The sequence below is a fragment of the Dermochelys coriacea genome, chromosome 2 (assembly GCF_009764565.3).
Source record: "Dermochelys coriacea isolate rDerCor1 chromosome 2, rDerCor1.pri.v4, whole genome shotgun sequence".
Classification (NCBI taxonomy): domain Eukaryota; kingdom Metazoa; phylum Chordata; order Testudines; family Dermochelyidae; genus Dermochelys; species Dermochelys coriacea.
Window position 1 is genome coordinate 60,253,016 of NC_050069.1, and position 20,497 is coordinate 60,273,512.

The following is a 20,497-nucleotide window of genomic DNA, read 5'->3' on the forward strand; positions in this document are numbered from 1 at the left end:
CAGTGAAAATTACTAACCTGTCCTTGTAAATCCACTAAAGAAACCACTAGGTAGCACCAATGCATTGAACAGATCTGCACCAGATATTTTCTTTGATCTGCAACATTCATCTAGCCATAATTGTTCACAAAAGAAATTAACATCATACTGTTTTAATTAGCTTAGTGCCTCTCTCCTGCCTATTCCCAAGCTGTTGCACATCTGATATGATTTTTTAGGGTTCCTATGTCAAGAATTTTGGAGCTAGAGCCATTTTTATGTTGTCTAAAAGCTGGAATCCCATCTTTCAAAATGGCATAAAGAATTAATCTTGAGCTCTAGGGGGTCAAGAGAATGTTGGTGGCTACTGTGGAATTAAAGTGGACCACAAGATGGTATTCTGAAAAATTTTACTGTGTGATTAAAGTTCTTCTGCAATACAAAAAACAGGGACTACTTATGACATCCGCTGCAACCTGGGACTCAGCCTCCCAGACTTTGCTAGGAACTGGACCCAGCTTTCAGGATCAGTAAACTTTTCTGTTAAAATATTTCCAGCATTAACATAATATGGTACAAACTCTGCTGTCCTGTAGCATATGGAGAACAGCTAGATTTTTTTCCCCCACACTTACTTTTTTTCAGCAAAGGGACAGATACCTGCTCACCCTTCTTCCTTGCCCTTCCCAAAAAGGCCTTATGCCATCTTCAGTTCTTGGGAATCTCTCATTAGTTTGTGTGAGTTGCCATTGCAGAACAAGGACATTATATTGTCCTAATTATAATACTTATTTAAAAGACAACTTAAATTATTGTTATTAACAGTCATACACACAATTACATTTCAGAAATTGTTTGCAATCTATCATATTGTGCATGAACATACTGTAAAAAACAGTATGAGATTTTCAAAAGCACTCAGTATTGGCCCAACACATTTCCCGCAGAAGGCAATTGGAGCTTGGATGCATTTGAAAATCCCATGCTTATAATTTACTGTAGATAATCTTTGTAGTCACAAAAACAAATTTTACAGCAAGTGTGCTGTAATTCGTAAATAAAATCTTTAAATTTGGAGGAGTCAGTCTAAATTGCAATTTTAAAAGAATCTTTATCATTACAAAAATTGTGTCAATGTGTTTTTTTTTTTCAATTTTAATAAAAGGCATAGGGAATTGCACATGTGTCTCTTGCCAAATCGTCTACCCTTCCATGGTTGTGCCACGTGGCCATTGTCCGATTCTCTATTATCCTCTACTCCCAGGCTGTATTTCAGTAATAGGTGAAGTGATTCCTGTAGATCTATAGCTTTTAGACATGTAAGGATCCAACAGAATGAAAAATACTAAATACATTTAAGACGAAGTAGTACATATTCACGGACCCTTATGTGACTGTGTGTGTAGACCCCACGTAGATGAGGAAGATGCCGGAGAGGCCCTGATAGTAGGGCTAGCCCCACCCCTCCAGCCCTGTCAATCATGCATGATAGGAGGAAGCCTTTAAAAGCGAGGAAACTGCTGCAGCAGCGAGGAAGGAGCAGGATTGTTCCAAGTAAAGGACTGCAGGAGTGATTCCTGAAGCTGTGGAGGGAACTCCTAGCCTAAAGACCTTCACTCCGACCCTGAGGAGAGTGCAGTGGACTCTTAAAGTAAGACAAACCAGCTGAGCCTCACTCAGAGATCCAGCCAGAGTGATATCCTTGAAACCCACTATATTGATGCTGGGTTGCTGGGAGCACTGCAGACGGGCCACACCCGGTCTCCTTTTTCTGGGGCTACAGGGAGGGAGTATCCCCAAATGCGTTGGGGTTTGTGACTTTTATTTTGATCCCGCATCTGGAGAGACTTAAGAATTCCCATAAAGGTCAGAGCCCCCCTTGCAAATAGTAAGGAAGTGGAGCCTGTGTTATAACCACCCAGTATAGATAACTGGGTGTGTTCAGTCAGATTCACCCACCCTCTGAGGGGGAAGCCACCGAGGATTCTGTTACTCCTTATCTCTAATAGATGTGCACTGATCATGGAGGAATCCAGGATTTGGGGGACCAATCTCTCTGTTTTGAGGTGACAGAGGAACTGTACATTCACTTTGCCCTCCTACTCTCGGCCAAAGGAATAATCCAGAGGAAACTGCATGAGAGGAGCATCCAGGCACTGACAGAAAATACTGCGGGCCTGCTATATTTGGTATCTTCCTATTTCTGTGCCCAATACTTGAATTTTTTTTCCAAAAAAATGTGCTTTGCAAATGCTTATTGGCTCATCTGTGTATGGTATCCTTAGTCATTCTCACCATAATGGGACTTTTGATGGTTTGTTAATGAAGAAAGTATAAACTTTTGTTGAAGTGCAACAAGTTCAACCTGTTTCTGTTTATCCCTAATTGTAAAAGTTACCTGTTTTCTCACATTGTTAGCAATATTAGCTTCCTTTTCATGGAGAACGTGTTTTTAAACATTTTTATTCAGATTTTCTGATATGTAGCAATAGACTAAATATTACACCATTACCTTTGAATAGTGAATCCAAGCATTTTTAGGAGTCTGTTATCACTCTGGGTTACTTTTTAGATCTTGTGTTTTATTGGGTGGTCACTAAAAATGTATTTTGAATTGAAGACTATTAACATAATGCAGTGATCAGATGTTGCATTAATTTTAGGTAACATTTTTTCTGCTAATGTTCCCGTTTAAACTCCAAGACAAAAATTAAAAAAGATGCAGAATAATTAATATGGATTGGCATGATTGAGAGTGCAGATTTGCAAAATTAATTTGATTTATAGATATTTTGAGGCAAAATTCTGGTTTGCATGTTTAATCAATACTGTAGCATGGAGTACAAACAAGGGTGCAAATTGTTCAGATCCGTATAATTGAAACATTAGCACAGGTGGTGGTATACTCCCAGAAAGTTATTTTTGTTCGCTTCTGTTGTTTATCATTTAATTTTCATGCAGCGCTCTTGAAATTTTATCTATTTTATGTGCATATTGGTAAATATGCATAAGTGACAGTGGGGAAAAAACTATAGTGTGAATAATATAATGTGAATTTAAAATGATAAACAATAATAATTGTGTGGTGTGGAAATGGGAGTGCAAAAACTCTTTCACTTGTGCGTAAACTCCGGATCAGTCTAAACTTGTTAGCTTTTGGTTTGGTTTTTTAAATGTAATGCTCACGAAAAGATAGTGCAGGGATAACGAGACAGGTGCTTTGCAAGGTCTTCCAGTCAGCTGTCTACCTCTTTATAAGCAAAGAGTGCCTGTCATGCAAGACTGTGTGTATGTGCTCTGTAATTTAGTTAATTAACTACTAGGGACCAGGATGAAATCACTATTTCATTGCTATCCTAAAGAAGGATTTGAGCCTACAGTTCCAGAGTTGAAAAATTAACCCTCTAGCCTTGCTTCCCCATATCACGATGGAGGTTTCTTTAATCTCAGTCGTAGTGGTTTGCTTGGTATCTGTCGCAAACTACTGTGGACTTGAAAAATGATAATACCTTTTTAAGAGCTCTGTTCGGTCATTTAATGCATAGTTCTCTTTAATGCAGAAAAAGCAGCAGCGGCCAATGAAGATGAAGTACAAAAAGCGGATGTATCATCTACAGGTCAGAGTGTCATCGACAAGGATGCACTTGGACCAATGATGCTTGAGGTAAGTGCCCAAAGTTTTCTTTACATTGGAGTTAATTCTGCTAATATAATATCAAGATGAATGTCATGGAGTGAAAAAATCAAATTGGAACTCACTCTTAAAGGCAATATCAAATGTTATCACTTGGATAAAACAGCCATCTTTGCTACTTAGGATGCCATTCCATATCACAAATACAGAGGATGCTGCTGATCCTATTGAATTTAATTCAGTGACAAAACATTGATTCCCAGGGGAGCAGGTTTAGAACAGTAGCATCATATTATATATTTAACTACTGTAGTCATGGATATTTCTTGAGTTCAGTTTTATGAAATGTCCTAATTTTGTGTTCCATTCTGAAATATGGAGATTTGGTAAACTCATTTGTATGCTCTCATTGACTTACAACATGAATACATGTGGGCTGAGGGAGTATTTCTCTAAAATTATGCATCATTGCTACACGTTGTTTTAATTACTTTTGCCATTTCTGCATACGTAACATGCTTGTTTCACCTCCTGATTACAAAAACACACATCTATGGGAATTCTTCAGGATAAATCTTTTGATTAGCTTTGCAAAGAATTCTTCATGACTTTAACTGTGTGACTTCCATTGATATCAGAAGAGGCTGAATAGTTGAAACCTTAACTCTTAAATGCACCCATGATATCATTGTTATCTATAGCGCATACATGTCATCTAGGAGCTAACGTATTTAACTACTGTCATTTACTCTCTCTCACTGATATTTTATCTGTTTAAAGAAAAGGAGTACTTGTGTCACCTTAGAGACTAACAAATTTATTAGAGCATAAGCTTTCGTGAGCTACAGCTCACTTCATCGGATGCATTTGGTGGAAAAAACAGAGGGGAGATTTATATAAACACACAGAGAACATGAAACAATGGGCCTATCATACACACTGCAAGGAGAGTGACCACCCAAGACAAGCCATCACCAGCAGCAGGGGGGGGAAAGGAGGAAAACCCTTCATGGTGACAAGCAAGGCAGGCTAATTCCAGCAGTTAACAAGAATATCTGAGGAACGGTGGGGGGGGGGGGGGGAGAAACAACACGGGGAAACAGCCCCACCCCGTGCAATGACCCATCCACCCCCAGCCTCCACCCAAGCCCAAGTCAACTGCATCCAGCCCGCAAACCAACTCCAATTTAGCAGTCTCTTGCCGGAGTCCACCCCCGAAGCCCTTCCGTTGAAGGACAGCCACTCCCAGGCCTGCAATCGAGTGACCAGAGAGACCGAAGTGCCCTCCAGCCGGTCTCCGAATGCCACAATTCTCGACGCCCGATCTGCGTCCATCCACTCCTCCACGCAGAGACCGTCCAGTCCGGCCAATGCACATGGCAGAGGGGCACCGCCGGCACACGACGGCATACATCACATCGGTAGCTGCGCAGGTGAACGAGCCCCCGACAGTGCGGCTGATGCGATCAGGCCCCACGATGGTATCCCCTGAACAGACACGTGGACAGAGTTGGCAACGGGCTCCGCTGCAAGGATAGGCCCCTGGGCTAGTGGCCCCGCCGCGTGGTGTGTGGTTGCTGGCGAGCATCCGCCTCAGACTGAGGGGGCCGTCTGCAAGCAAGGACTGGCCCGCCCCCCAAGATCCGCGAGAGCGATGGGCCGCCCCCAGGACAGGCCGCAGATCCCCGACGATGCGCCGGAGAAGTTTCAGTTGGGGGCTGAAGGTGATGGCCAGCGGCGTTCTGTTATTTTCTTTGTTAGGTCTGTCCTATAGTAGGTGACCTCTGGGCACTCTTCTGGCTCTGTCAATCTGTTTCTTCACTTCAGCATTGTCTGCAGCCAAGCTCTGCGGTATAGCCGCATTTGCTCCGGCCCCTCGGACAGAGATGAACACCTACAGGATCTCTATCATGCATTCCTGCAACTACAGTGCCCACCTGATCGCATCGGCCGCACTGTCGGGGGCTCGTTCACCTGCGCAGCTACCGATGTGATGTATGCCGTCGTGTGCCGGCGATGCCCCTCTGCCATGTGCATTGGCCGGGCTGGACGGTTTCTGCGTGGAGGAGTGGATGGACGCAGATCAGGCGTCGAGAATTGTGGCATTCGGAGACCGGTTGGAGGGCACTTCGGCCTCTCTGGTCACTCGATTGCAGGCCTGGGAGTGGCTGTCCTTCAACGGAAGGGCTTCGGGGGCGGACTCCGGCTAGAGACTGCTGAATTGGAGTTGGTTTGCGGGCTGGATGCAGTTGACTTGGGCTTGGGTGGAGGCTGGGGGTGGATGGGTCATTGCACGGGGTGGGGCTGTTTCCCCGTGTTGTTTCTCCCCCCCACCCCACCCCCCACTGTTCCTCAGATATTCTTGTTAACTGCTGGAATTAGCCTGCCTTGCTTGTCACCATGAAAGGTTTTTCTCCTTCCCCCCCCCCCGCTGCTGGTGATGGCTTGTCTTGGGTGGTCACTCTCCTTTGCAGTGTGTATGATAGGCCCATTGTTTCATGTTCTCTGTGTGTGTATATAAATCTCCCCTCTGTTTTTTCCACCAAATGCATCCGATGAAGTGAGCTGTAGTTCACGAAAGCTTATGCTCTAATAAATTTGTTAGTCTCTAAGGTGCCACAAGTACTCCTTTTCTTTTTGCGAATACAGACTAACACGGCTGCTACTCTGAAATGTATCTGTTTAAGATCTGTTACAAACACTTAATACCCATTCTGATAGTGATCTTTATCTGTAAGGAGGAATAAATGTTGGTTTAGACAAAACTAAACAAAAAGTTCTGAGTCTAGCTAGAGGAACCAAGTTTGACAGATATATAAATTACCCCATTATTCCCAAAATGTGGCATCAGCCAAACTATAAACCCTAATAAATATACCAATAATAAATATTTGAATTACTTTCCATGACTCATTAGATTAAAAACACAGAAATCTGACACTGTTTCCTGAGCTATATATGGAATTAGGGCACTGAAAAATTCTCAACTACCAGGCAGAGCACTAGATAGGTTAGACAGATTAAACAGACTGAAGAAGTTGTCCCCTGAATAACTAGTGCATTACACTCATTAGATGAAAACTTTAATATTTATTACACTTGCTCACTGAACTGAATGTTGCTGCTTTTGCAAACAAGCAAAGTTAAATCTCAGAGCTCATACATGGCAGTGTAGTAATTCCAGTCTTCATGTAGATGTTAATTGATCATAAAGATCTGATTTAATCACACACACACAATTAATTTAAGGCTAAAAAATTATCCCTATCTCACCCTATTGTGCTTAGCTATTGCAGCACGCAGGGTATTTAAAATCACAGGTTATACCCTCGTGTTACTTTATTAGGATTTAATTTATTTTTCTCCTCTACTGTGAAACCATTCTGCATTGACCATAAAAAATTAAGAAATGATATTAATAAACTCAAGCCTTTGCGTAACAGATACTTAAAAGGTCGCAAAGTTATTGTGCATTCTCTGTGAAAAGACCACAGATGTATTCTGTGTATCTTTAACTTTGTAAAGAAATGCAATTAAGTGTTTTCATCTCTTTAAAAGTCTCATAGGCTTGATGAGTCCATTTTTTTCTCTTTATGAAGTAAGGAAAATAATGGCAAAGCTAACTGATTGCATACTAGTTATCTGATTTAGAAATGTAATTCTCTTTTCTATTAAACAATTTAAATGGGGGGTGTCCTCATACTTGCAAGTGTTTCCTGTTGAAGAAAGTAAATAGAATTCATCATCATTTGCTTGTTCTGATGAGATTTTTACAAATTTCCTGTTTAAGGCAGGGGAGTGTGTGCGCAAAAGAGAGTGAGACAATAGTCCACAGCAACCCAAAGAACAAAACTTTGTTTTCTTTTCCAATACGTCCTCTAAAAGAATTTCTGTTCTCTTATTCTCTCTGCCAATCTCGTTGCCCCGTCAGAGCAAGAGTCCTGAAGGAAGGGGTGCAAGATTACATTATTGTTCCAACAGTCTGTCATAGTGTAGTGTATCTGGGGAAGAGATAAGAAATCAGCATTACAAAGTAGAAACCTCTGTAAGTTTTAAATAATTGGATGCCATAAGCTGGTTTGACAGTCTAGCAGTTACCCTAAAAGTAAACTGATTTTGCCTTTTGCTTCTGAACATTAGGAGATGAAAATGCTGTAGATAGGCCATAATCACTACATAGACTCATGCTACTACTTACCGATCCCTCTAGTCAGTTCAAGAAATAGCAGTGAAGAAGTTGCATGGAGTGCTCCCCCACCAAGGAGGTTGCTATAATAGTAGGCTTTAGGTTGTGGACCATATACGTTGAGGGGAGTCACTGAGATGCTAAAGACCCTGTTAGACAATTACCTTCAATTTGTGTCTTTGAAAGTCTCCCCATTGTGCATAGATACAAATAAAAAAAGACATTGATCTGCACCAGTGATGTCAATAGGAGATTTGCCATTAGAATTGGGGCCTAAATAAATTAAAACTTTTTAAAAGGTATAATTTACAAATAAATAAGTATGCAACTTTTATGAAAATATATAGAAAAGAGGCAAGCCTTCACAAATAGGCAAGGGTTAAAATAATTAGAAACAGAAAAGGCAATGTACACAATGCAAAAACAAACAGACAAAACATAAGGATTAAAAATTCTGACAATTGACAGAACAAACAAGCACCTAAAATATCTACATTCAAAAGCAGTGAGATGATAAATGTGTGTATATATATGTATATATCTTACTTTTATTATATTTAATTTAAAAAGGGAATAAACAAGACATTTGCCATTCATAATCTTGAATGCTCTGCTTGTATGTTGTGCCTTCTTTTACCCATCTTCTGGGGGAGGGAGGGTTTCTGTGTTTTTATATTGTATGCTCTTTGGGGCCTAAACTGTGTCTTTGTATACAGTATATCTGTGCAACATCAAGCATATTGTGGGCACTACTGTAATATAAATAATAAAACAAGCAATTTCCTTTTGATATGCTATAGGGTCCATGGCCAGATTTTTTATATATATTTTTAAAATATGGACTTGCTAACAGCTCAGTGCTGTGTTGTATTTGTAATACACATCTACAACCTAGGTGTGCTACGAATGCATATTAAGGATATTACAGGTTGTGTATTATAGAAGATTTAGCCCTTTCTATCACATGCCAATGTACAGTGCTGTGACAACTCCTCCTTGTGCTGTATTCAGGCTTATCAGTAGGGTGGATCCACAACTTTTATTTTTAAAAAATCATGGGTAACCCTGTTGTCCTGTCAGTGGTTTGTTCCTCTGATTATAGGTACAAAATTACCTTCTTGCATTTCCAAATCAAAATGGAAGTTAAACATTTTTTTTTCAGAGTAGCCTTCTGAAGAGTCAGTATAGCAGGCAAAGTGGCGGAAGGTTCATGTGGGCTGTGCTGGCAATTGAATACTTCAATCCAGTGGATTTGATGGTTTGAATTTAAATCTTTGTCCCCGGTCTGTTTACATGTCATAAAATTAAACAGAGAGGAAGGCTCTGAGTTATTCCTAGGCATTTATGCACAATCATGCTTGCATCATAAGAACAGTCATTGCTAGGCAACAAACTAATGTTTTTATCTTTGCATGAGAACTTCTTACTGAGACTGAACTTTTGTTTTCTCCTGGTTAGGGGAGAAACAAAAATATAATATTCAGCATACGTTTTAAAAGGAAGTCAGCAAATAGTTTTTAAAAAGTCCAGTAACTTGGCTGTCACAGTAGACCTTTCAAAAATACATTTTTTTTCTTTCTGCCTTTAAGTACTGGTTTCACAACACTGTTGATATGAAATCTCAATCTTTCAACCCTTTTCAGTTTGTTAGTATTATATCTTGAGTAGAATTTGATCCACTACATGGAATTTCATATTCTTCTCATCATTTCAGTACAAGCTAGCTGGGGGAGAAGGGAGGAGGAGAAGAGACGAGACATCTGTCCTCTAAAAGAGGTTATTGTTTCCTTATATCTTTTGTTAATCAGATTATGGCTTTTCTCTTTTTCTTCTAGGCCCTAGATGGGTTCTTCTTTGTAGTGAACCTAGAAGGGAACATTGTGTTTGTTTCTGAGAATGTGACACAATACCTAAGATACAACCAAGAAGAGCTGATGAACACAAGTGTATACAGCATCCTGCATGTAGGGGACCACAATGAATTTGTCAGAAACCTGCTGCCAAAATCTTTAGGTATATTCATTTCCCACAAAAATTTGCCATTGCTCATTTATATTTATCTTTGGTTTCTTAAGTCAATGTTTTCATTGCTTCACTTAATAGCACTCAGTTACTTAAGTTAAAGTCCATGTCAGATGTACTGTGTTTATTGTCTGCCTAAAGTAGTATAGTATAGTATGCCTAAAGGCTATGTAACAAATGATTGTTTCTCAAAACCAGCCTCCTTTTATCTCTTCTTTCGGGTTTCAGTTTTTGTTCAAAGCTGCTCATAGTAACTGGCAGATGTATGACTGACATTGCTGCAAGTTCTTTATAGTGAATCCTTACAAACACAGGTAACATTATCTGTGTGAGTTTTCCCCCACTTCCCACATGTAAACTGATTATTCTAAGAAACGATTCATAACTACAAGGAAGAGAGGACATTTTACAATATAAGGACAGAAACTGCCTTGTTGTTAGATGTTTTATTTCATTCTTATTTTTATTTTCCCAAATGTTTATCCCATTTCTTTTTAAGAACTGTTTGTATTGCTATGTTCATTTATACTTTATTTCAGCTTATTTCTTATACCTTATCTTTTTTGGTACTACCTTTTTTGCATGTACATTTGTTCACAATAGTTTGAACAGTATTATGTCATTTCTGTTCATTGAAACATTGTTTATGTCAGTGAGATCGTCATAACCTCTTTTAAAAAATAAATATTAAAGAATAGAAAATTATGAAGCATTTTTGAATGGCTAAGAAATGTAAGTCACTGAATTGTTCTTTTCAGCCTCTTCTGTACATTTTCCATTTATTTATTACTTTTTACAAATAGCTGAGCAGGATTGTGCATGGTATTCTAAATATGGCCTCATTAGTACCTTATGCAGTGTTAGAATAATTTGCTCTGACTTTTTTCAGTACCTATATTTATGCATCCAAGGATTTTGTTTCCTTTTTTATTTCTCTTAAGCACTCTGGAAAAGGTTTTAGTTTTATCCACTATTGGACCCAGGTCATCCTCCTACAGTGTTCTACATCGTAGCTGAGGGTACTTATTTTAATTTGTCTCTAGCCTCCTTGCCTCACGTTTATGTACACTGCATGTTAACTCTTTATCTGCCAATGTTCCTACTCTGTGCAATACATTTTGAATGATATTGCCCTTCTCTTTTGTATTAACCAGTGCATTCCCAGATTTGTATTGGGAAACACATTACTTGACTACACACACTTTCTTCCAGGCTGTTGGAAGATAGAGTTAATATAATCTGTCCAGGACTGATGGCAGTGTTAGACAGTTGATCAGGGTGCTCCATGTCTTTTTTGGGTGCAGATATTTTGTACCGCCTTTCTGTTTGTTCTCTTTTTAAGCTGCTTAACTAAGGAAAGACAAGGTGGCTGAACAAACTAGGGACTGTGATCCATTTAAGTGACGAGGATGAAATTACTTTGCACATTTTGTTTATTAAATGAGTGTTTCCCCCAGTTTATAAAGCACCATAATTAATTCTCTTTTACATGTGAACTTTGGATGACTGGTAGGAATGACTACTTCTGAGATCTTATTATATGAATTTTGCTTTGCTCAGTGAATGGGGGACCTTGGTCTGGTGAAGCCCCTAGGCGCAACAGCCATACTTTTAATTGTCGGATGCTGGTAAAACCTTTAACTGATGCTGAAGAGGGCCCTGATAACCAGGAAGCACATCAGAAATATGAAACTATGCAGTGCTTTGCTGTTTCTCAACCAAAGTCCATCAAGGAAGATGGTGAAGGTAAATGGTGCATACTTTTATTTTGCTTATTTTAATGGTGTCTTGACCTTCTCCTTCCAGGCTTACCCCAAAAATTATAGATCAGTAACTGCGGTGAAATCAAGATTAAGTGGTTTCTCCATAGCAGGGAACAGAAGATATGCAAGCTTTCCCTTTTCCTTTAAACTGTGTAACTTTCCTCTTAATTTGCATTACATAGGCTGGCCTGCACACAATTTGTTCAGACACACCAATATAAATTTGGAGTAACTTCATGTATTTCATGCACTGGACTTACATAAGTGTAATTGTAAGAGGAATTTGGCCCATTGACAGCAAAATTTTGTTAGGCAATTTTTGAGTTATCAGAATATGAAAACTATTGTGGTTCAGCATTTCCTTCATTATTTACTCCATCAGTAAAAAATTTTCAGATGCATTTTGAGCACTCAGAGTGGCTAATTGCGAAATTTTCTCCTCAAGAAGCACAAGTACTCTAGACATGTTTGAAGGAATGTGGTTTAGAAATTGCAAAGTTATATAAATGTTCAAGAATTGTGTTCTCTATACGTGCAATATGTTATTTTCTGTTAAATATTTTCTAACCTGTGCAGCTACTGCTAAAAGCATACACATGCAAATAAATGTAACAGTTTATTGCATGTGCTATCAGTTATGAACATACATTTTCTTAGTCTTGAGAAGAGCCTAAGAGAGGAATCTACCTGAATGTAATGTTATGGCTGATATAGGGTAATATCCACAAAGGAATCCTCACAGAGATTTTCTTGCAGAAAACCCTCCCAGTCTGTGACTTTCAGTGTAGGCGAGGACAACGTAGACCATACCAATGCTATCCATCTCTTGTTTTCATGAGTACTAAACCTATTAGGTTTAACCCAAAAATGTAATGAAAGACTTATATTTCTTTTAAAAAAAATAATCTTTCCCTGCATTGGTTTCCCTGCTTCAGAAAATCCTGACGTAATATTGTTTCATTTAAGATTTACAGTCTTGCTTGATTTGTGTGGCAAGAAGAATTCCAATGAAGGAAAGGCCAGTTCCTCCCTCATCAGAGAGCTTTTCTACTCGCCAAGATCTGCAAGGTATTGTGAAAACAGAGTTTTGGGAGGTTGAGGTTTTTTGGTTTGTGTTTTTTAAGAGAATCACTAACAACTGTTTTATTTAACCCAGGCAAGATAACTTCACTAGACACTAGCACCATGCGAGCAGCCATGAAACCTGGCTGGGAGGATTTGGTGAGAAGATGCATTCAGAGATTCCATGCACAGCATGAGGGAGAGATATCTTTTGCCAAGAGGCATCATCAGGAAGGTTAGGTTTATATTTGTGTTTTCTGTATTTAAACTGTGTGTGTGTTGCTTTGGGGATTAGTCATGCTCTCTTTACATTACATCCACATGGGACGATTAAGGGATATTGAAAACCTCCCTCTAAACCAATATCTCCAATGAACAGTAAAGAAAACTTATCTCTGGGGGGATCTTGCACCACTTTTCTGTCTCAACCTTACCATTCTTGTTACTACTCTGACACATTAAAGGGGTGCTTTGTGATATGCTTTTAACTCATCAGCCATCTGTGCTTAAACGTTCAAATCATTGCAGCTGTCTTAGAGAGGGTTACCAAAAACTTTCATTGCACAATATTTCACCATACAATCAACATACACATTACAGTGCACTGAGACCATTCAAGGCTCTAATTCTACTTCTCTACAAAAAATTCACTACAAGAAAACTTTGTTGTGACCTGTTGAAGCTGCAGCACTGATGGCTAGTGTAAGGTAGTAGAGGGTATATCTGGAGAACGCTCAGACCAGATACAACTTTGGGTCATTGTCAGAAAACAGGAACTATGGGTACAGAATCAAAAATGAAAGTCTTTCAAACTGGTTCTTGGTGACAAATGCAAAGTGTGGCTGGTTTCGTTGAAATGTGCTCTCTTTTTATTGGCTGAAGTGAGAAACAAGGCATTTCCGGAAGAAGACTACAGAAACATTCTTGTTTGCTTAAAGCATTAGTTCAAAAAATGATTTAAGTAGCGATTTCACATCTATCCTGCTGGCATGAAATGTTGGAATTTCCTGATGTGTTGTGTGCCTATGCTGCTAAGGCTGAGAGCTCTGAACTTTGTGGTGTCCAAAGGTTAAATTTAAACAATGACATACCTTGCAGTGAAATTCTGCTTTGCATTGTTTCATAGTTGGTGGTTTTTGTTTTTCTTTACATTTTTACTCTGCCAAAGCTCTTCTGGTTGTCTAACTTGTGTTTCCTGTTTTCTCACTGCCAAAATAATACTTTCAAACCTTGCAGCCCACTATGTAAGAACAGTGTGGGGGCAGGGAAGGAAACCAATCATACCAGTATTACAAGTGTGAAGAAACTCTTCTAGCACGGTATGAGGGAGTAATAAAGCCACACTTGGAAAACTGTGCTTGGTGCTACTCATTTCTTTATGACAGGGAAAATTAAAAAGCACACAAAAAGAAAACAGCAATTCAGGGATTGGAAGATACTATTAATAATAATAAAAACACACAGAAAATGTGGGTGAGAGAGGGAGGAAATTAAAGAGACACTGTCAGGATTTAGTTCCAAAATCTAATCTAGTTGCTGTTTAGCTAATATGTTTCATGGTACCTGATACAGAAACTTTTTTTTAAAAAAAATTCCTGGGGAAATAATCAGGAAGGCATTAGAGGAAGGCATTTAAACATTCCCTATAACATTTGCTACTGAAGCATAACAGCTTTGAGATTGTGCATGAAAATCAGAAATTGAAAGTGGTTGATCTAGTTACACTATATAAGGGCAAAAATGTAAGCAAACCACATCATTGCTTAGATTTTGCTTTTTTAAAAAATATTTCAATTTTAAGTAGAGATGGTCACAAGTAGAGACTGGGAGCCACAAAGCTGAATTTGGTGACATTCGGATCTAGATCCAAACGTAAGAGCCCTGGCATACCTCTGTGTAATAGATCAAACCAAAATCCTGAATCCAAACAACCCCAACCCCAACAACATTGGGGAAGTGCGTCTTAGACTCATTTCTAATTTTAATAAGCATTTTAATAACTTGTATAAGAAGTTTCATCGGGTTTTTTTGGATTTTTTTAATATTTGCTTTTTTATCATAGAATCATAGAATATCAGGGTTGGAAGGGACCTCAGGAGGTCATCTAGTCCAACCTCCTGCTCAAAGCAGGGCCAATCCCCAACTAAATCATCCCAGCCAGGGCTTTATCAAGCCTGACCTTAAAAACGTCTAAGGAAGGAGATTCCACCACCTCCCTAGGTAACACATTTCAGTGTTTCACCACCTCCTAGTGAAAAAGTTTTTCCTAATATCCAACCTAAACCTCCCCCACTGCAACTTGAGACCATTACTCCTTGTTCTGTCATCTGCTACCACTGAAAACAGTCTAGATTCATCCTCTTTGGAACCTCCTTTCAGGTAGTTGAAAGCAGCTATCAAATCCCCCCTCATGCTTCCCTTCCGCAGACTAAACAATCCCAGTTCCCTCAGCCTCTCCTCATAAGTCATGTGTTCCAGTCCCCTATTCATTTTTGTTGCCCTCTGCTGGACTCTAATTTTTCCACATCCAGATAAGTGTCCCTTTTAGAGATGCTTTTGCATTTTTTTAAGGGAATGGAGAGGATAGCTGTTGCAGGCTATTTAAGCAAGGAACAAGGAACAAAAAAAAGGTGGACTTATGATAACTAAAGGGCTAGACAGCAATGACATTTACATAAGATGTCTTCATGGGGAATAGGTGATATGCATGGGGGAAAAATTCTAAGAGCAGCAAAAGGAATTAGACAAATATTTAAAGAAAAGATATTGCATATCTGCTAACTCAAAAGAGGAATTAGCTTCTGGGCCTCTCCTCCACTGAAATGCATTGTGTTCCCAAGTTCTAATTTTATTGCTTTTGTGGATTCTCTCTCTCTCAGGTATATTGCAGATTTGTTATTTCAATTGCCCTCTTGATATGATCGCTCTACAGCACATGCTCGTTCCTTTACTGTATATACTTTACATCATGCACCTCAGTCTTTAAAATCCTCAAAACATCATGTTTTCTTTAACAGCCCTTACTTCTTGTGTAAAGTGAATCACACAACTCCTGTTGCGCCATAAGGATGCACCCAAGCAGCCATTACTGATGGATTTAGGTTTTATGTGTGTAATCTACTTATATTATGGTTCCTCATTAATTGTGTTGTTTGCTTATTTACAGTGCTGAGGCAGGGACTAGCATTCAGTTCTGTCTATCGATTTTCCTTGTCTGATGGCACTATAGTTGCTGCCCAAACGAAGAGCAAGCTCATCCGTTCTCAGACTACTAGTGAACCTCAGCTTGTAATATCCTTGCATATGCTTCACAGGTAATATTTGTTATTTTTAATAAGCCTTTTTCCTTACTTCCCTACCCTGGGCACAGACATAGTGAGGGTACAGAATTGTATTGTACAGATTGTTTAGACTGATTGACATTTCAGCTGGTCTACCAATGGTACCATTAAAGCAAAATTAAAAGTTGTTGAGATCAGTTCTTACAACAGTAAGAGACTGTGCTCAATGGCTAGGCAAATAGCATGCTGGATTTTCGCCTCTAGGACTCTTGTTAAATATCACAAAATCTATCTTGAGCTCATGCTTTTAATTTTAGTATTTTAGTTCCCTGTGCATTTTGCGTGATAGAAATCAGAAATTTGGTTTGCCTTGCTTTGCCATGACATGACTACCTGTTAAAAACATAAGAGGTAAATTCCTATAGGTCTGGGTGTGTCATGGTCCTGGGCATAGCTGTGTGTGAAAGACTGCCATGTGACTACTAGAGCATGCTTTGGGCGCACAAAATATGTCATTTTGCAAGACTGGCAATCACATCACCTGATCATGTTGGTGCTTGGAGTAATGATTTCACAACTGCACACTCTGATGCAAAATACATTAATATATGGCACCCTAATTCGAGAGCATTGCCTCCAAAAAGTTAGAGACAAGTCAACAGTATTGAATTCAAGAGTAAATAATCACTGACCCTATCACTTCAAAAATAAATTATGAATTAGGTCATTAAAGGTACTTGTATATTGTGTCATATTCCATGTACAACTGTTACTCAGGGTTTTTCATTACTGTGCTGTTTCACTGCATATCTACGTTACTACTTGTTTAGGGAGAAGAATACAGCTATAAATCTCATTCAAACTGAAACAATTTTACGGCAATTATGGATTTTGGAATTGCACTCACCTCACTGAAAGCTGCTATTTAACAACTTGAAATGTGTTTTGTTTGGATTAGTATTTCATGAGTGTCTTCCAAAGTTGTAAATTAAGGAAGAATTGTCAGGTCAAAAATTATACATTTTGGTATAGCAAGATGGGTTTTAAATATCCTTTCAGTTTTTACTATTTATGTTGTTTACTTCCACTTAGCTAATAAAAATAGCTAAGGTTTGGTTAGTAGTCAGCTTCTCTTCCTGGTTCTCATGCGCAGCACCGCAAGGTTTGAATGTTTGGCTGAAGTTCTTCACTGGGCAAATACTGCAAAGGAATGTTTAAATCCAAACAAAAATGCTTATATGTTAAACTAAAAAGTTTATGAACACACTTCCATTAATATTTGTTCTTGAAAACCCAGGTGTTTTTTTTGTTTGTTTTGGTTTTTTTGTTGTTTTTTTTTTTTGCTGGTGTTTTTTCCCCCTCCGAATCTAAATTTTTGATCTAAACTACCTGACAATGGCTCTTTTTAAAGCTCTGAGAGCTTGAAAAAATGTCTGATTTAACAAGTTTAATTTTTACAACAGAAGAACAAAAAGCTTGCATTCTCACAGAATATAATTAAAGTCTACATTTTACTTAGATGTTCTTTAAAGAACTTTTTCCAAGTTTCCTTCCTCTCTGTCTGCTGCTTTTTTCTACCCTCTTCTGTGATATGAGCTTCACCTTGCACATTAAAAATCTGTCCCGAACCAAAATGGTGGCACACTTGTCTCATTCTGAACTTGTTTCCAGTAGTTTTCTTGGCTCCTATGCTTGGAGCAGCTTAGACATTTCTGGCAGCTCAGTGATGTGACTTTTTAAACTTGCTTTTCATTGGGAGCCTAGTGGGCAAACACCACAGAAGCTCCAAGCCTATGGCAGGGCTTCTTCACAGAAGTTCAAAATTCTGGTGAACGGCTGGCCAGAGCTGTGCTATAAATCTGTATCTATAGGACATTTTTTTAAGGAGGTAAAATTAAGAAGTTGAAACCTCCCTCAGTTATGGAAGGTAACTCATCCTGTATGGAGGGAAGAGATGTATTGGGTATATAGAGAGATTGTAATTGTAACCTATCTACTTTTATCTACTGTTTGTAATTTAAGTGAAGTGTGATTTTCTTTTTCTTTTTAACCACAGATGTATTAATAAACTATTGAAAAACATACTGTAGGTGTTCATTGAAAACTGTGCATGTGTAGCCGTGCTGGTAATTGCAGATGGCTTTTGTCAGAAGCAATATCTTGATTTTTAATTGCAGGTCTGCTCTCATATTTTTAAAAGAGACTTTAAAATGTAATTGCAACTTGTAGAGATCTCTTTTGTTTTAACTAATAGACTGTTTGTTTGTTTTTTCCCTTCATGGTACAGAGAGCAAAATGTCTGTGGAATGAATCAGGATTTGACTGGACAAGCAATGGGGAAGACATTGAACCCAATTAGCTCCAGCAGCCCTGCCCATCAGGCCATGTGCAGTGGGAACCCAGGTCAGGATATGACCATCAGTAGCAATATAAATTTTGCCATAAATGGCCCAAAGGAACAAATGGGCACGCCAGCAGGCAGGTTTAGTGGTTCAGGGGGAATGAACCATGTGTCAAGCATACAAGCATCCACTCCTCAGGGTAGTAACTATGCACTAAAAATGAATAGTCCCTCACAAAGCAGCCCTGGTATGAACCCAGGGCAGCCAAACTCTATGCTTTCCCCAAGGCATCGTGTGAGTCCTGGAGTGGCAGGAAGTCCTCGCATTCCGCACAGTCAGTTTTCCCCTGCGGGAAGCTTGCACTCACCTTGCAGCAGCACAGGAAATAGCCATAGTTACACCAACAGTTCCCTAAATGCACTTCAAGCCCTCAGTGAGGGCCATGGAGTTTCTCTAGGGTCATCGTTGGCTTCACCTGACCTAAAAATGGGTAATTTACAAAATTCCCCTGTGACTATGAATCCTCCCCAGCTGAGCAAAATGGGAAGCCTGGACTCTAAAGACTGTTTTGGACTTTATGGGGAGCAATCAGAAGGTACAACTGGACAAACAGAGAGCAGCTGCCATTCAGGAGAACAGAAAGACAGTAATGATAACAATGTGCCCCAGGTTATCAGTGGTGAGAGGCCTGATGGACAGAACAGACTGCATGATGGCAAAAGCCAGACAAAGCTCTTACAGCTGCTGACCACCAAATCTGATCAGATGGAGCCTTCACCCTTGTCAAATTCTATGGGAGATGCTAACAAGGACTCCACCGGAAGCTTATCTGGTTCTGGTTCAGCACATGGAACCTCGCTCAAGGAGAAGCATAAAATTTTGCACAGACTCTTGCAGGACAGCAGTTCTCCTGTAGACTTGGCCAAGCTTACAGCAGAGGCCACAGGCAAAGAACTGAACCAGGAGTCCAATAGCACAGCTCCTGGTTCAGAGGTGACTGTTAAACAGGAACCAGTGAGTCCCAAGAAGAAAGAAAATGCACTACTTCGTTACTTGCTAGATAAAGATGATACTAAAGATATTGGTTTACCGGACGTAACCCCAAAACTGGAGCGGTTGGACAGTAAAACAGACCCTTCCAGTAGCACAAAGTTAGTAGCTATGAAGACAGAAAAGGAGGAGATAAACTTTGAGCCTAATGAACAGGTAAGAAGTCTCTTGGATAAATTTGATAATCCATTCTTACAAGGGTGATGTTTCTGTGTAAATCAGATGTTCTAATCTAGCGTTTCTTTCCTCTCCACTCTTTCCATAGCTCCATTGAGAGTGTGACTCTTGACAGTGTTGGTAGATTAGTAGGTACAGCGTTTTTTCCTCGAGTTCCAGTCTTGGCTCCAAATGGTGATATTTACCAAAATGGGTTAGTAGGTTGTGATCATCATTCTTCTAGGGAGAACAGACCAGTGGTGTGAATGCGGCTGGATAACAGCAGTGACCATTCAAAAGTCAACATTTGCAAACACTGACCACATACTGATAGCTAAGGTGCTGTAATACCTAAAGTGCTCTGCAGAAATAATGACAGTGCACTAAGAAGGTATCTCATCTATACTTAGAATAGGGGGAAGCTGTGGTACCTTGGGTTAATTCTTAGCACATGCTTATTTATACTTCTCACATCTAGAATGAATGCTTTCCCAAAGATGTATTTGCAGGACTGATTCAGACTTTGCCTTGCTGTTGCTTATACCTGAATGTGACCTGTAGATGAGACACAAAACAAAAGGACTTTCCTTGTTCAACCCCATTAGTTTTTAACTCGTAAAGCTCTAAAATTCAACCACCAGTTCCTTTCTTAGTTTCTCAGGGCACTGAGAAATGTCTTCCTGTGTATGCACAGCACTAGCACAGAAATGGGCCCGATCCTGATCATGGTTTCTAAGTGCTACTCAGTCCGAATAAAAATTCCCAGGAGTAAATTAGATGCGTCTGTATAAAACAGAAGTATACATTTGATTGGCTTCTGTACGTGGTTCACTTCCCAGAAATATCCTGTACAGTAGCAGCAGTGACGGTCAGAATCATTCTGTTTTCACTGCTCCGAGGAAATAATGACACTGCACAAAAAGTAAACCCCTTTAATATGTTTTATTTATTTATTTTAAAAATGGGTTATTGCAATAACAGCTCTGTCACAGGGCATTTCCTGGGGAATTAATGACTAGTTG

The 20,497-nt window shown here is 39.4% G+C and overlaps 1 protein-coding gene across 15 annotated transcripts in view; it reads left to right on the forward strand.

The window, feature by feature from the left end:
- The window catches only part of NCOA2 (nuclear receptor coactivator 2), a 250,335-nt gene that overhangs the window by 185,625 nt on the left and 44,213 nt on the right, over positions 1-20,497 (forward strand). For all 15 annotated transcript variants that reach the window (XM_043507729.1, XM_043507732.1, XM_043507727.1 and 12 more), the window contains 7 exons: positions 3,540-3,643; positions 9,635-9,812; positions 11,382-11,567; positions 12,551-12,652; positions 12,741-12,881; positions 15,813-15,960; positions 18,215-19,475. In XM_043507729.1, the coding sequence (XP_043363664.1) occupies positions 3,540-3,643; positions 9,635-9,812; positions 11,382-11,567; positions 12,551-12,652; positions 12,741-12,881; positions 15,813-15,960; positions 18,215-19,475 (2,120 nt within the window). The remainder of the gene's footprint in view (positions 1-3,539; positions 3,644-9,634; positions 9,813-11,381; positions 11,568-12,550; positions 12,653-12,740; positions 12,882-15,812; positions 15,961-18,214; positions 19,476-20,497) is intronic.